Raw genomic sequence first — 15,212 nt, forward strand, 5'->3', positions numbered from 1 at the left:
TTCCCCAGATGTTCATTGAAGTTGCTATATAAACAAAAACAGTCCAAGCACTTCTGAGGTCTAAGTAGTTTTACTTCCTATAGCTATCATACAAGAATGATTCAAGGTGCCAGTTGTTGCCGATGTCATGTCATTCATGGATATGTTAGTGATTCTTCCGTGCTGCGGACAGCAGCTGACATTCAGTTATTTTTTCTGGAATAGACACCTCAACTTGCTACTTGCTGGGCTGATCTAAGATGCTCTGAAGATTCACTGGGGACTTATGAGCTACTAATGCTCAGGGATTTACTGTCCTGAAGAACTCTTTAATCCTCTGCTTCCTGAATCCCACCCTAAGCCAGTGCCTTCTGTCACATCCCAAGAGTTACAGGCAGTTTGAAAGCTCTGCTTTCCGCTTGACCTTTGGAAGTCCTATGAGGGACCATTTACGGTTCCCTCAGTAATTTCCACAAGGATGTATTTCCTTCTCATCACTCTGCCTCAGGTAGTGCTCTGAAGGTCGTCCTTTCTGAACAACAGCAGCAAAGCAAGCCGCACCATGGGTGAGATCAACCAAGATGCCGTGGAGAAATACCTGGAAGAGAACCCTCAGTTTGCCAAGGAGTACTTTGACAGGAAGTTGCGGGTGGAGGTGCTGGGAGAAATCTTCAAGAACAGCCAGGTGCCAGTCCAGTCCAGCATGTCCTTTTCTGAGCTGACCCAGGTGGAGGAGTCAGCCCTGTGCTTGGAGCTGCTGTGGACCGTGCAGGAGGAGGAGGGCACCCCAGAGCAGGGGGTTCACAGGGCCCTGCAGAGGCTGGCCCACCTGCTCCAGGCTGACCGCTGCAGCATGTTCCTGTGCCGGTCCCGGAACGGCATACCTGAGGTGGCCTCTAGGTTGCTGGATGTCACCCCCACCTCCAAGTTTGACGACAACCTGGTGGGTCCTGACAAAGAAGTTGTGTTTCCACTGGACATTGGGATAGTGGGTTGGGCTGCTCACACGAAGAAAACTCATAATGTCCCAGATGTGAAAAAGGTAGGTGGCATTATGACAGTGGGGCAGAGGTCTTGGCAGGGTCAGGGAGGAACCAATGGGAAAGAGAGATAGTGCTATCTTTGTGGCATTAGTTTGGCAATCATCGGGGGAATGTGGGTGGCAGGGAAGAGGATCAGTCAGGCCTAGTGTTGCCAAATTTAGCAAATGAAATTTCAAGTTGCCCAGTTGAACTTGAATTTCAGATAAACAATGAATTATCATTTTCTGAAGCGTAAGTATGTCCCATGTAAAGTTGGGCACTTTATCAGGCGATCCTACCTGGACCTGGTGCATTCCACACCCCCTCCCTTACACCTCCTCCAGTGCTCTGGAGGACTTTCCTTTTCACAACATCAGCAAAGCAAACCACCCCACCAGGGAGATGGGCCAACGTGCCCAGATGCCAAAACTTGTCAACTGCTCCCCATGTCTCTCATTCACAGTCCTTTGAAAACATTCAGGTTTGTTGGATAGATTTGCTAGTAAATCAGTGCTTTCATCTATCAACCAAATGTGGGAAAAAAAAAATGATGCCATTTGAAAGTTCAGATGTTCAAATTTGGAATTCATTACATATGTGAATTTAGGTGATGATTAAGTGCAATTGACCACTCCCACTGCTCCATAACCCAGATCTTTCAAGAATGAATTCCAATCATGTAAGTGGGACATTTGGACCCTCTTGAAGACCAACAGCATACTGCACAAATACAAGGCATTGAGATGACCCTTATAGAAGTAGAAAAACTTTATTCTTACCATTAGAATACATGTTCATTTTTTAAAAATTGTAAGATACAAATAAACCAAAGGAGGAAATGCTATCACCCATCATCCCTCCCCTCAGCAATAATCAAGGGTACCAGCTTGGAGATTCTCCTGGCAGCTCCTTCTCTACACATGTGTTCCATTGTTACGGTTTACCATTAACAAAAAGGGAGAAGTGGATTATGATGGAACAGAGTTGAATGGGAACAGCCTGTGAAATGCTTTCTGTGCAGGGGTGAATAGCGCAGCTGGAGAGGCAGGAGGATAATCTCCTAAATGCCTCCTGAAGCTGATTACAGGGGGAGGGTCACACAGACCCAAGAGGTATGAAAGTCGTCAAACATGAGCAACTCTGCAAACAACCACAGAACACTGCTCAGGTGCAAGGGTTACCGTGGGGCCCGGTAGGGCCTTCAGTCCTGAATAATTCCTCCTTTCAGTGAGTTTCAGCTGGGTTAAGTTTGCTTTTGAGGCTGACTGTGGCTCAGATGTCTAAACAGATGCGCTTCCTTAGGGAAAAGTTCTCTAGACAACCAACTGAAAGGCAATGTCCGCACATCCTGAGGTTTTTCTCATGGGAAGATGCTCCTTGAGAGTCCTGAACTGAGCCCGTCCCCAGTAGCACACCAAACTCTAAAAAGTGACATTCGGGAATTTTTTTGAAAGGCTTTTAAAGAAGAGATGGGTAAAATGATTTCTGCTGTTATACTTTGATGAGCCCAGTTCTCCGTGGTGAGAAGGAAATAAGAGCATGGAGCTGCTTGGAGGTGGTTTTGGTCTGCGGCTATCCATGGTGAGCATCATGGCATGGACAGAGCACTTCATCTGGGAGTGGGGAGTCTCTCCTCTCTTCTCTGGAGGGCTCCTGGCTGTTCTGGGTGGGACACAGAGAAATGTGTGTTGAAGACAGATACGGTTCTGTGCTTACGGGAAAGACAGAGGCCTCATTGGTTCTTCATTTCAACTGCTTCTTCATTTTTTTTCCCCTCTAGAGTGGGGATTTCCAACTCTGGCTGTACATTAAAACCACATTAAGCTGTGTGCAGTGGCTCATGCCTGTAATCCCAGCACTGTGGGAGGCCAAGGTGGGTGAATGGCTTAAGCCCAGGAGTTTGAAACCAGCCTGGCCAACATAGGAAACCCCCATCTCTACCAAAAATACAAAAATAAACCAGGAATGGTGGTGTGTGCCTGGAGTCCCAGCTACTTGGAAGGTTGAGATGGGAGGATGGCTTGAGCCTGGGAGGCTGAGGCTGCAGTGAGCTGTGTTCACACACTGAACTCCAGTCTGGGTGACAGAATGAAACCCTGTCTCAAAAAACAAACATAATCCAGAAAACCGTATCAGTGGCTTTACTGTTACAGCGGACTCTCAAAAATTAGAATTCAGGCATCAGTATTTTTATTTTATTATTTATTTATTTATTTTTGAGACAGAGTCTTGCTCCATCACCCGGGCTGGAGTGCAATGGTACAATCTCGGCTCACTGCAACATCTGCCTCCTGGGTTCAAGCAAGTCTCCTGCCTCGGCCTCCTGAGTAGCTGGGACTACAGGTGTGCGCCACCATGCCTGGCTAAATTTTGTATTTTTAGCAGAAATGGGGTTTCACCATGTTGGCCAGGCTGGTACTAAACTCTTGATCTCAGGTGATCCACCCGCCTCGGCCTCTCAAAGTGCTGGGATTACAGGCGTGAGCCACTGTGCCCGGCCCAGGCATTGGTATTTTTAAAGAGCTCCCCCAAGTACTTCTAATATGCAGCCAATGTTGAAAACCACTGGTCTATTGGGTGAGCAGATACAGGAGGAGGAAGTGAATTTCAAATCAACTGTGGAATATTAGAGATGGAAGGGGCTTATCAAGTCTTTAGCCCTGTCTAATGGAGGGCTCTGTCCAATGGAGGACAGGAAGTTGAGGCCACAGGAGTTGTATCTCCCCGGCATCCACGGTATGTGTCTGTGGATGAGAAGGGTTGGAACAGAGGTAGCTGAGTATGTGTCCAGTGCTCTGTTTGCCTACCTTACACCCCTGCAGTTTCACATGCTTTAACCACTGCAGTAAGATTTGCAACGGGAAAGGAAGTAGACACTAATGTTTCCAATGAAATATCTGATTAATTCTTCCTCTTTTCATTGCACTTGGCAATTTAAACAACGTTCGCTGACAAGGATCATGTTTTTTATTTCCAGCCTATGTAGTAGGAATCGTTCAAAGTCAGGTAGACAGGATGTGGCAGATCTGGGGCAATAACTCAGGTCTTGGAGGGCTTCCCTCGTTCTACCACACCCCTGACCACACACAACTTTCCTCTGATTAGCAGTGTGGGCGCAGGTGAGGGAAAGGCTTCTCACGCCTAGACAAAGGTACAGAGCTACATACTCCCAGCCTTGGAGGGTCCATGAAGGTAACAGGGAAGCCATTGGTATAGGGAAAGGGCTTTGGCATCAAAGCTAGGTGCAGATCCATGTCTGTGACTTAGTAACTGTGTGATGGAGTTTCTACCCCTAAGAAATGGAGATAAGCCAATGTACAGATTAAATGTGTATAAAGGACCTGACTCATAGCAGATGCTCAATAAATGATAGCCGTGATAATATTGTCATTATGCCAGTAGGGGTTTAGGAGCTGGATATGGTTGGCCAAAAAAGGGTCAATGACTATTGCCTGTTTTAAAACAAGCTGAAGGCAGGAAGACTTTTTCTTTTTTGAGAAGGGGTCTCGCTCTGTCACCAGGCTGGAGTGCAATGGCCCGATCTCGGCTCACTGCAACCTCTGCCTCCCAAGTTCGAGTCATTCTCCTGCCTCAGCCTCCTCAGTAGCTGGGATTACAGGCACACACCACCATGCCCAGCTAATTTTTGTATTTTTAGTAGAGACAGGGTTTCACCTTCTTGGCCAGGCTGGTCTCGAACTCCTGACCTTGTGGTCTGCCCACGTAGGCCTCCCAAAGTGCTGAGAGGAAGACTTTTACCAATAGGAAACTGAGAGATATCCTCTTTAAGTTGTTTCTTTCTCTATTGGGAAAACTGTCCATAAACTATGGGTGATCCTGATTCTGACTGTGGTTTAAAAGTCCTCCTTCCTCTTTCTTTCCTCCTCTACTTCTGCCTTGGATCTCAGGGGTTAAAGGGTATTTAATCAGGATTTAGCAATACTGACATCTGATGAGGGATCAGGCCTCCTGTTGCTCTAAACAATGTTCTCCAGCTGCCTTCAAGGGCTTCTCTGAAGAACCATCAAGGGACACACACAGGATTTATGCAAAGAAACTTCACTAAAGATTTTTTGAGCTAGTGAAAATAAAACACAAAAACCCGTTCCCCACGTCCATCCTGTAACTTGATGGCTGGTTTATCTAGGGCTTTCAGATGCAATAATAAGCAAGTATTAAAATTTGAAACTTGCAAGCCATTTTCTCAAAACAGTCCATTGAACTTAAGAACATTTCCTTGTGTTTAGAATCTGGAATAAAGTGGCATTAAGTTTGAAGTCGCAGAGTGAAATGTGTTTGCAAAGAAGTGCTGCCAGCCAAGCGCGGTGGCTCACGCCTGTAATCTCAGCACTTTGGGAGGCTGAGGCTGGTGGATCACCTGAGGTCAGGAGTTTGAGACCAGCCTGGCCAACATGGCAAAAACCTGTCTCTACTAAAAATACAAAAATCAGCCAGGTGTGGTGGTGAGCGCCTGTAATCCCAGCTACTCAGGAGGCGGAGGCAGGAGAATTGCTCGAACCCGGAAGGCGGAGGCTGCACTGAGCCAAGATCATGCCATTGCATTGTAGCTTGGGCAACAAGAGCGAAACTCCATCTCAGAAAAATAGTCCTGGCTAACTTCATCCCATGGCGCATGTTTCTGGTATTTCGATGATTCCTTTAGTGCCCAGGCTGTGTAAATGAAGGTGGTATGATCTACATGGATAACAGGGTGGAAGGGAAACAATGGGAGCTGGCCTAGACAAGCAGCAGATTAAGAGAAAGAATGTAAGAAAGCCTGCAGACACTTTGGTCTGAGGGTGAAGATCCTATGGGGAAACAGAGAGAAGTAACAGATAAAGTGGATAGAAAAGAAATGTGGTTCGTGGTGGCTTGAGGGAGTGTGCTGGCCCTCTGGAGGAAGGGTGCTCCGCAGGATGGGAGGCCTACATCCAGCTACGGGCATCTGATTTCTGCAGTGAGTTGAATTGGCTAGAAAAATTAAAGCTAGAAGCAAAATGGTAATTGCAAAAGAACTACTTCTCATTCAGGAAAGCCTAGAAAAGTACTAAGTTTCTCTTCCCAGTACTTACTGAATATCTAACTATGTGCCAGACACTTTTTTTTTCCTAAGTGCTCAGCCTATACTTTGTTATTCTGTCTTCACATCAGGAATTCTAGGCAGTAGATGGAAGTGTTACCCCTATTTTCAGATTAGAAAACGAGGACACGGAAGGAAGGTAAGTCACACACCCAGGACCATACAGCTAGTACATTGGGGCCCAGTTTCAGCCAAGAAAGTCTGACTCCAATACCTTCCTTGCCTTTATGCAATGCTGACGCCTAAAGAGTTGGTTTGTGTGTTTCCACTTTGGGAAAGGTATAGAAGAGATCTGGGCTGAGGGGCTGCCTTGATCCCCTTTCCATCACACATTTCCTCTGAGAGCAGCACCATTTCTGGTGATTCCCCATTGGGTTGAGCCTAAGAATTACCTGGGCCACGTAAAAGTGCAGGTTCCACTGTAGGAGATTAGGATTCAGTGCATCTGCTGCATTAATCTGCAGGTGATTCTGAGGCATGTCTTAGGACTGCTAATCTCATTTGAGCTCTGTGAGTTCTATTGGCCAGCCAGCCCTTGTTCCCTGGTGGAAACTCTAGCCTGGAAATGCACACAGAAAATTCTTACATTTTTTTTGTTCAGGAAACCAGACAGAATCCAGTCTCCAAGGTTTGTGCTGCTTTTAGAGGCACTGCCAACACAGGGAAATGAAAATAATACAACTGCAGAAGGAACACCACACTAATTTTGGCCAACAAGTCTCAGAGTGAAGGCTGAGAGTTCAGTTCTAACTGCAGTCCTAGGTTCAAAGGGAAAAATGCCATGACCCAAGGAAGGCTGGGTCTAAACTCACCTTAAGTGGCTATTCTCTGAAATGACAACTAATAAGATAATTGCCTTCCTCGACCTTTTTCTCAAGCCCTCCCGTTTGTGCACTTCTCTAGACTCATCACTCAGCCTCTGCAGTGGCCAGTGGATTAGAATCGTCCCTCGAATCTACTCTAAGAGGCCTGAATCTGGGAAGATCCACTTTCTTCTCTCCCAAAGAAAGAAAGAAAAAAAAAAGGAATGAAAGACATAAGCTTGGTAGAACATTAAAAACCTGATAAGCATCTGATGCTGATAAGCGGGTAGTCCTCAGTCCTTTCACACAGGCTCAGTGGAAGTTAGAATGTGAACCTTTCTTTTTCTTTTCCTTTTTCTTTTCTTTTTTTTTTTTTTTGAGACAGAGTTTTGCTCTTGTTGCTCAGGCTGGAGTACAATGGCACAATCTTGGCTTACTGCAACCTCCACCTCCCGGGTTCAAGTGACTCTTCTGTCTCAGCCTCCTGAGTAGCGGGGATTACAGGGGCACACCACCATTCTTGGCATTTTTGTATTTTAGTAGAGATAGGGTTTCATCATGTTGGCCAGGCTGGTCTCGAACTCCTGACCTCAGGTGATCCGCCTGCCTCGGCCTCCTAAAGTACTGGGATTACAGGCGTGAACCACTGCGCCCAGCCACGGAATGTGAACCTTTCATCAAAGTAATCTATGTAAATAAAAACTGTATGTTCCTGTTGATCCAGCAAAAGGGATTTCGTTTTTTGGGAATCTATCACATAAAAATAAAAGTAAGAAGGATTAGTGCAGTACTGTTGGTAGTGGGGAGAACTATAAACAGGCAGAATCAATAGAGGACAGTTGAGTGGGTCGTACAGCACCCAGAGTGGAGTAGTGTGCACGAATCCAAGAGGTGAGTTCACATCCATATGCACTGGTCTTCAGGGAAGTCTGTAAGACATTGTTAAGTGATGAAACTATTATAAGCAATTAGAAAAGCAAATTTTAGAAAAAATAGAAAATTCTTTGTTCAAGCACAGAGAAAGGCATAGAAGGAGACACACCAGCAGTTAGCAGAGATTTCTTCTAGTAGGCTAGATTGGGGGGAATGATAATTTTTGCTTTATGTTATGACATATGGATTGATGATTTCAAGTGCATGTTTTCCCTTTGTAATGAGAGAGAAGCGCTCTATGAACTGTGTCTGTATTCCTAGCTGTGCTCTCCTTCCCTGCATGCACTTGCTGTCTATTGTAACCCTGTGCCTTCCCCTCTTTTCCTCTTAGCACCTCACTTTCCACTTGGCTGTCTCATCACCTCTTTTCTTTTGGCCCAACCTCAGCCTAACCTAAATAGGCCATAGCTCAGGTGGGAAGTGCTTATTCTGAAATGGGCAATTCCATTCTATGCAGTCATAGGATGGCAGGTGGAGTGGGATTGTTTGCTGGGGACCACTGTACTGGAGCTCTGGTTATCTGTTGGTAGCATTTAAATGAGAGAGAATGATCTGTCATCATCCCTAGATCTACCACTCTATGATTCTGTGCCACTTTGGCAAACGTGTGACTATCTCTTTCAGAACAGCCATTTTTCTGACTTCATGGACAAGCAAACTGGATATGTCACTAAGAACCTGCTGGCAACCCCGATCGTGATGGGCAAGGAGGTTCTTGCTGTGATCATGGCAGTTAACAAAGTAAATGCATCTGAATTTTCCAAACAGGATGAAGAGGTAATGCTAACCATGGGCATCTGGTTGGAGGCTCAGGAAATTTATTTGTTATATAACCAAAGAAAAGATATCACAACTCTAACTTATTCTTCTCTGCCATCTGTAGGTCTTTTCCAAATACCTCAACTTTGTGTCTATCATCCTAAAGCTTCATCATACCAGCTACATGTACAATATTGAATCCCGAAGAAGCCAGGTAAAAGGAAGGCAGCACTAATCATTCCACACTGACCTATTCTGACAAAGCCGCCCAGAGACAACAAATTCAGACCCCTCCTATTCCTCCTGGGGGTTTAAGCCACGTGGAGCAGACCCCCAAACTTCAGTCCCAAGTGTCCTCTCATGATCTTCCTGCCACTCTCCCCACCCACACTCCCCTGCACCCCAAGCTCTCCAGTTGTGTGCACAACTGGCTTGGCTTTCTTCAGTCTAGATCCCAAGTGGATTTGGCATTTCTGTCTATGAAATGGTGATGACGATTATGGTACCTACTTCAGATGGTTGTTGTGACTATTAGCGATTACCTCTCACATAAAGCTTGTAGCAATTCCTGGGTCATAGGAAACCTATTAATTTGAGGAGCACATTATTCCTGCTTCCATGAGACAGAGGGATAAAGAGTAATATTGGTACCCAAGATACCTGAGTCTGGCCCACTCTCTGGACCTCAGTTTCCTCACCAGTACAATGCACAGGTAGAGGTTGAGAGGGAGGTTCCTTCCCATTCCAACTCTCCAGATAAGGTTACCTCCAACTAGTTCAGGATGCATGGAAGGAAGTAGGTGGCTCTCTCCACATGAGGGCCAGCAGGAGCCAGTGGGCCACCAATACTGGATTTTCCACCCAGGGACCACCTTTGCATCCAATTTCAGGGCACTGCCCCTTTGGAGCCAAAACATTTAGACACAGGGACCAATCATAGCTTCTTTCTCTCCATAGACCCTCAGCCTTGCACAGGTCTACTCATCATGTCACCTAGAGGATCTGAGTAGCTTGTTGGATGTACACATGTTCAAAATCAGAATTGCACTTTCCAACGATATGCATTCATTTTATTTGAAGCACCTCATGTTTTCTTGTGGCGAATGCTCTCTCTCTCCATAGCATACTTTATTCTAACTGTTTTCTTTTTGATACCTACTTTCAGATCCTTATGTGGTCAGCCAATAAAGTATTTGAAGAACTCACAGATGTCGAGCGACAGTTTCACAAAGCGCTCTACACAGTTAGAACGTATCTGAACTGTGAACGATACTCCATTGGACTGCTGGACATGACCAAGGAGAAGGTTCTTATTATTCTAGACATTTTGCCTCATCTAACATTGCCTATAAAACATACACCACAGGAAATGTGATCCTCAAAAAACAGATACACTATGTAAATAATTAGTCATGATTGATCACAAGAACAGAGGTAAAAATGTGTGTCTTGGAGCAAAAAAGATGTAGGCTTGAATCTTGGTTTTTCCACTTCCTAGCAGTATGGGTTTTCAGCAAGTCTGTTTTTTTTTTTATTACACTAATTAATAGACTATTTTTAGAGTGGTATTGACAGAAAAATTGATTAGAAAGTATAGAGTTTCCTCTTCCCTCCCAATCTCCTCTCTCAGTTTCTCTGTTATTAACATCTTGCATTAGTGTGGTGTGATGAATCAATATTGATATATTATTATTAACTAAAGTCCATAGTTTACATAAGGGTTCATCCTTTGTGCAGTTCTCTGAATTCTGACAAATGTGTAATGTTATATATCTGCTATTACAGTATCAGACAGATTAGTTTCAGTGCATCAAAGCCCTCTATGCTTCACATATTCAACCTTCCCTCACTCCCCTAAACTCCTGGTAGCCACTATTTTTTTTTTTTTTTTTTTACTGTTTCTATAGTTTTGGCTTTTTCCAGAATGCAATATAGTTGGAATCATATAGTATGTAGCATTTTCAGACTGGCTTTTCACTTTGAAATATGCATTTAAGTTTCCTCCATGTCTTGTCATGACTCAATAGCTAATTTCTTTTTATCATTGAATATTATTCCACTGTATGGCAGGTTTGTTTATCCATTCACCTGTTGAAGGGTATCTTGGTTGTTTCTAATATTTAGTGATTGTGAATAAAGTTGCTGTAATCATTGTAGGTAGGTTTATATGTGTCTCTGTTTTCAACTCAATTGGGTAAATACCGAACACGGCAATTGCTGGATTATATTGTAAGACTAATTGATCTTTGTAAGAAACTGGCAGACTGTCTTCCAAAGTGACTTTACTGTTTTGCATGTCTACCAGAAGCACATTCTCACCAGCAGTATTGTTAATGTCAGTATTTTGGGTATTAGCAGTTGCTAATGTCAGTATTTGGGGTATCAGTTGTGGTATCTCATTGTTGTTTTAATTTTTAATTCCCCAATGACATATGATGTTGAGCATCTTCTCATATGTTTACTTGTCATCTGTATATCTTCTTAGAGAGATATCTGCTCAGATATTTTGCGCACGAAGTTGTTTTCTTATCATTCAATTGTAAGAGTTATTTGTATATTGTGGATCCAAGTCCTTTACCAAATATATGATTTGCAAATACGTTCTCCCAGTCTGTGGCTTATCTTTTTATTCTCTTAACAGTGTCTGCTGCAGAGCAGAAGGTTTTAATTTCAATTAAGTCTAATTTTTCTACATTTTCTCTCTCATGGATTGTGCTTTTGATGTTGTATGTATGAAGTCTCACCAAACTCAAGTTCACCTAGATCTTCTATGTCATCTCCAAGAATTTTTACACTTTTGTGTTCTACATTTAGGTGAATAATCCGTTTCGAGTTATTTTTTGTGAAAAGTACAAGCTCTGTTTCTAGATTCACTTTTTTTTTTTTACATGTAGATGTTCAGTTGTTCCAACACAATTTGTTGAAAAGACTATCCTTTGTTCATTGCCTTCGCTCCTTTGTCCAAGTTAACTATATTCGTGAGGGTCCATTTCTGGTTCTCTATTTTGTTTCATTGATTCATTGTCCATTCTTTCACTAATACCACACTGTCTTGATTATTGCAGCTTTATGGCAAATCTTAAGTCAGGTAGTGTCAGCTCTTTGATTTTGTTCTTCTTGTCGGCAAATCTTTTAACCTACCTGATTCTTGGCTTCTTCATCTGTAAAATGAGGACATCTCTCTTACTGATTGTAAGAATTAGAGATTATATATAGATATATTTTTATATATAAACACTGTATGTATATAGTGTCTAGAATTTACACAGTAGGTGGATAATCAATATTATCTTTACCAACTTTAGGTTTCTGTATTCTAAAGAAATTTAATTATTTTAAAGTAGAACTATTGAAACATTTAATATTATTCACAATATAATGCCCTTGTGTCATCTTCTTTAATTCTATTGCTCCCCTTCTAGTTCAAAATAACTAATGATACCATATTATTGAGACATTTTTTCTTTTCTTTTCTTTCCTTTTTTTGAGACAGAGTCTCAGTCTGTCACCAGGCTGGAGTGCAGTGGCATGATCTTGGCTCACTGCAACCTCAGCCTCCCAGGTTCAAGCGATTCTCCTGTCTCAGTTGCTGGGATTATAGGCCTGTACCACCATGTCCACTAATTTTCTGTATTTTTAGTAGAGACAGGATTTCACCATGTTGGCCAGACTGGTCTTGAACTCCTGTCCTCAAGTGATCCACCCACCTCGGCCTCTCAAAGTGCTGGGATTGCAGGCATGAGCCACCACACCTGGCCTTATTTATATTTCTTTATATTCGTGTGATTGGAAGTTATTTTTTCAGAGTAGTTGTTCTAAGTGGATAAACATAGGATGAAGCACTAGGAGAGCTGGGTTCTGATCTTGGTTCTGGGACTTTCTTGCTGAGTATGTTGGTTAGGATTCTTTTGGCTGGAAGAAATATCAGACACAGCTAAAAGCATCTCTAACAATATGATATTTATTCTCCCACTTAACAAGGTAGGGCAGCGCTAGTACTGACTCAGAGATCAGTGCAGTCGTCAAAATCCAGGTGCTTTCTCTTTCTTCCTGGCAAGGTCTCTGCTACCTGCAGCATGTTGGTGAGGCCTCCTCTTATGGTGGAAAGATGGCTGTTGCAGCTCAAATAATGGCACATAGACATGACACAACTGGGAGGCATTTTCTCCAAATGTCACTCTCATCAGCTTTCATCTGAGGAATACCTTTTGCCAGAGTCTCTCAGCAGACTTCTCCCCTTTCTTCCTTTTCCAGAGCTGGGCCACATACCTGCCGTCAAACTGATCTAGGCACCTCATGTAGACCACTCATGAGCTGTGGTCTGATGGAAAATTACCACCTGATACTCAAATCATATCAGGTTATGCTAGCAAGGAAAAGAGGAAGAATGAATGTTGGGTAAATCTATCAACATTTGGCCACTCAGTGTGACCTTGGCCATGCCTCTTAATCAAACTAGATTTAGCTTAATTGTCTATGAAAGAATTGCTATACATTGAGTACTTTGAACTATGTGTCAAGGTAAATGTTACATCTGTATTATTCGTTTAATCCTCACAACAATTCTTTAGTACAAATTCTATTGTTATCCCTATTTTACAGATATAAAAGATTAAGTAACGTGTTTACAGTTAAAAATTCCTAACCAGTATTGCTGGGAATTATAGATCTTTCAGCACTAAAATTCCAGAATTATGTAGATTAACATAAAATATACAAACACAGAAAATTCATATAAGATATGGTAGGTCATGAAACAGTGTGTTTAATGATACTTAAATCTAATTGCCTGCAGGAATTCTACGATGAATGGCCAATCAAGCTGGGAGAAGTAGAGCCTTATAAAGGTCCAAAGACACCTGATGGCAGGGTACGTGCAAATGTCTTCCTTGATGCTGTCTGTGCATGGTGTCAGGTGCTAAAACTAAGAGGCCACAGTGCATAGAGCACTGGCCTGGGAAGACCTGGAGTAGTAGAAACAGCACTAGACAAGGAGTCTGAGGTTCTAGTCCCAGCTCTGCCCCAAGCCAGAGCTATTGGCCCTTGCCTTAAATCATTGTTAAACCTCTCCATTTCCTCTTCCATAAAGCCAGGGCTTGGTAGACCAGTGATTCTCAACAGGGAGGGATGCATCAGAGCCACCTGCACAACATTTGAAAGAAGTACCCGGGCCCTTCTTCAGATATGTGGGATTAGAATCTCTAAGGAAGGGTTGAGTTAGGTTTACTTTCCCCCTTGACTGCAAGCTTCATGAAGGCAGAAACCCCTGTGTCCACAGCACACAGGAAAGAGAAGGGGATGGAATGTGTCCAGGCCTCAGGTTCATCATCTGCCCCATGAAACAGAGAGAATAATTCTCTAGTCCCTTCCAGCTTTGGCAATGTAACCTCCTGTTTCTGAGGCACCTGTTCAGATAAGTCACTGATGAAAGGAGGTTATCGGCTGGGCGCGGTGGCTCAAGCCTGTAATCCCAGCACTCTGGGAGGCCGAGACGGGTGGATCACGAGGTCAGGAGATCGAGACCATCCTGGCTAACACGGTGAAACCCCGTCTCTACTAAAAACTACAAAAAAAAAACTAGCGGGGCGAGGTGGCGGTGCCTGTAGTCCCAGCTACCCGGGAGGCCGAGGCAGGAGAATGGCGTGAACCCGGGAGGCGGAGCTTGCAGTGAGCTGAGATCCGGCCACAGCACTCCAGCCTGGGTGACAGAGTGAGACTCCGTCTCAAAAAAAAAAAAAAAAAAAAAAGGAGGTTATCGGCTCACTATATATGATGTATAACTGACTGCAGTTGAGAAATTACGTGATTTGTTCTAGTGAAGCTGTTAATGTCAGGTATTTCTAGACAACAAAAGGGATTACCTGAAAATAAAAACAGACTATCTGATGATTTAGTAGCCAGAGATCCCCCTACCCCAAAACTGGGGGCAATTCAACTTTTTAAAAACAAAATTTATTTTAGCCTTGTGCATGTAGATAAACAGCCAATAATATTTCTGGTTTTATTATAAGTGTGTAGTCAGAATAGAAGTAGTTTGATAATTTATGTTACAATATAACGTTGTTGGGAAATAAGGTTCTATTTGTAAGAGTTTTAAAGTACAAGTTCCCCAATGAAAAATGATTTATTTGGGAAATAACATTATTTCCATAATATCCTCTTTCTTTCTTAGGAGGTCAACTTTTATAAAATCATTGATTACATTTTACATGGAAAAGAAGAGATCAAAGTGATTCCGTGAGTATTGACAGGAAGTTGCTGCTGCAGTTGCCATTGTATTTTTGCACACATTGCATTTCTCTATATTGCAATGGTTTTTTTTCTTCTTCTCTTCCCCAAGGACACCTCCTGCAGACCACTGGACGCTCATTAGTGGGTTGCCAACATATGTTGCTGAAAATGGATTTGTAAGTTATTGAACAAATTCAAATTTTAAATAATATTGTATGAAACTCGTATTAGCTAAGAGATAGATACAGTTGTGAAAGCAAGAATGCATCCAATAAAAGCTAGATGGGCTGGGTGCGTTGGCTCACACCTGTAATCCCAGCACTTTGGGAGGCTGAGGCGGGTGGATCGTCTGAGGTCAGGAGTTCAAGACCAGCCTGACCAACATGATGAAACCCCGACTTTACT

At 43.2% G+C, this 15,212-nt stretch overlaps 1 protein-coding gene across 1 annotated transcript in view; it reads left to right on the forward strand.

The window, feature by feature from the left end:
- Positions 1 to 352: 352 nt before the first annotated feature.
- The window catches only part of PDE6C (phosphodiesterase 6C), a 54,768-nt gene continuing 39,908 nt past the window's right edge, over positions 353 to 15,212 (forward strand). Inside the window, exons 1-7 of the mRNA XM_033224851.1 lie at positions 353 to 1,021; positions 8,442 to 8,594; positions 8,701 to 8,790; positions 9,742 to 9,882; positions 13,372 to 13,446; positions 14,749 to 14,813; positions 14,917 to 14,983. Of these exons, the coding sequence (XP_033080742.1) occupies positions 542 to 1,021; positions 8,442 to 8,594; positions 8,701 to 8,790; positions 9,742 to 9,882; positions 13,372 to 13,446; positions 14,749 to 14,813; positions 14,917 to 14,983 (1,071 nt within the window). The 5' untranslated portion in view covers positions 353 to 541. The remainder of the gene's footprint in view (positions 1,022 to 8,441; positions 8,595 to 8,700; positions 8,791 to 9,741; positions 9,883 to 13,371; positions 13,447 to 14,748; positions 14,814 to 14,916; positions 14,984 to 15,212) is intronic.

Source organism: Trachypithecus francoisi, unplaced genomic scaffold, assembly GCF_009764315.1.
Source record: "Trachypithecus francoisi isolate TF-2019V2 unplaced genomic scaffold, Tfra_2.0 Contig01436, whole genome shotgun sequence".
Lineage (NCBI taxonomy): Eukaryota > Metazoa > Chordata > Mammalia > Primates > Cercopithecidae > Trachypithecus > Trachypithecus francoisi.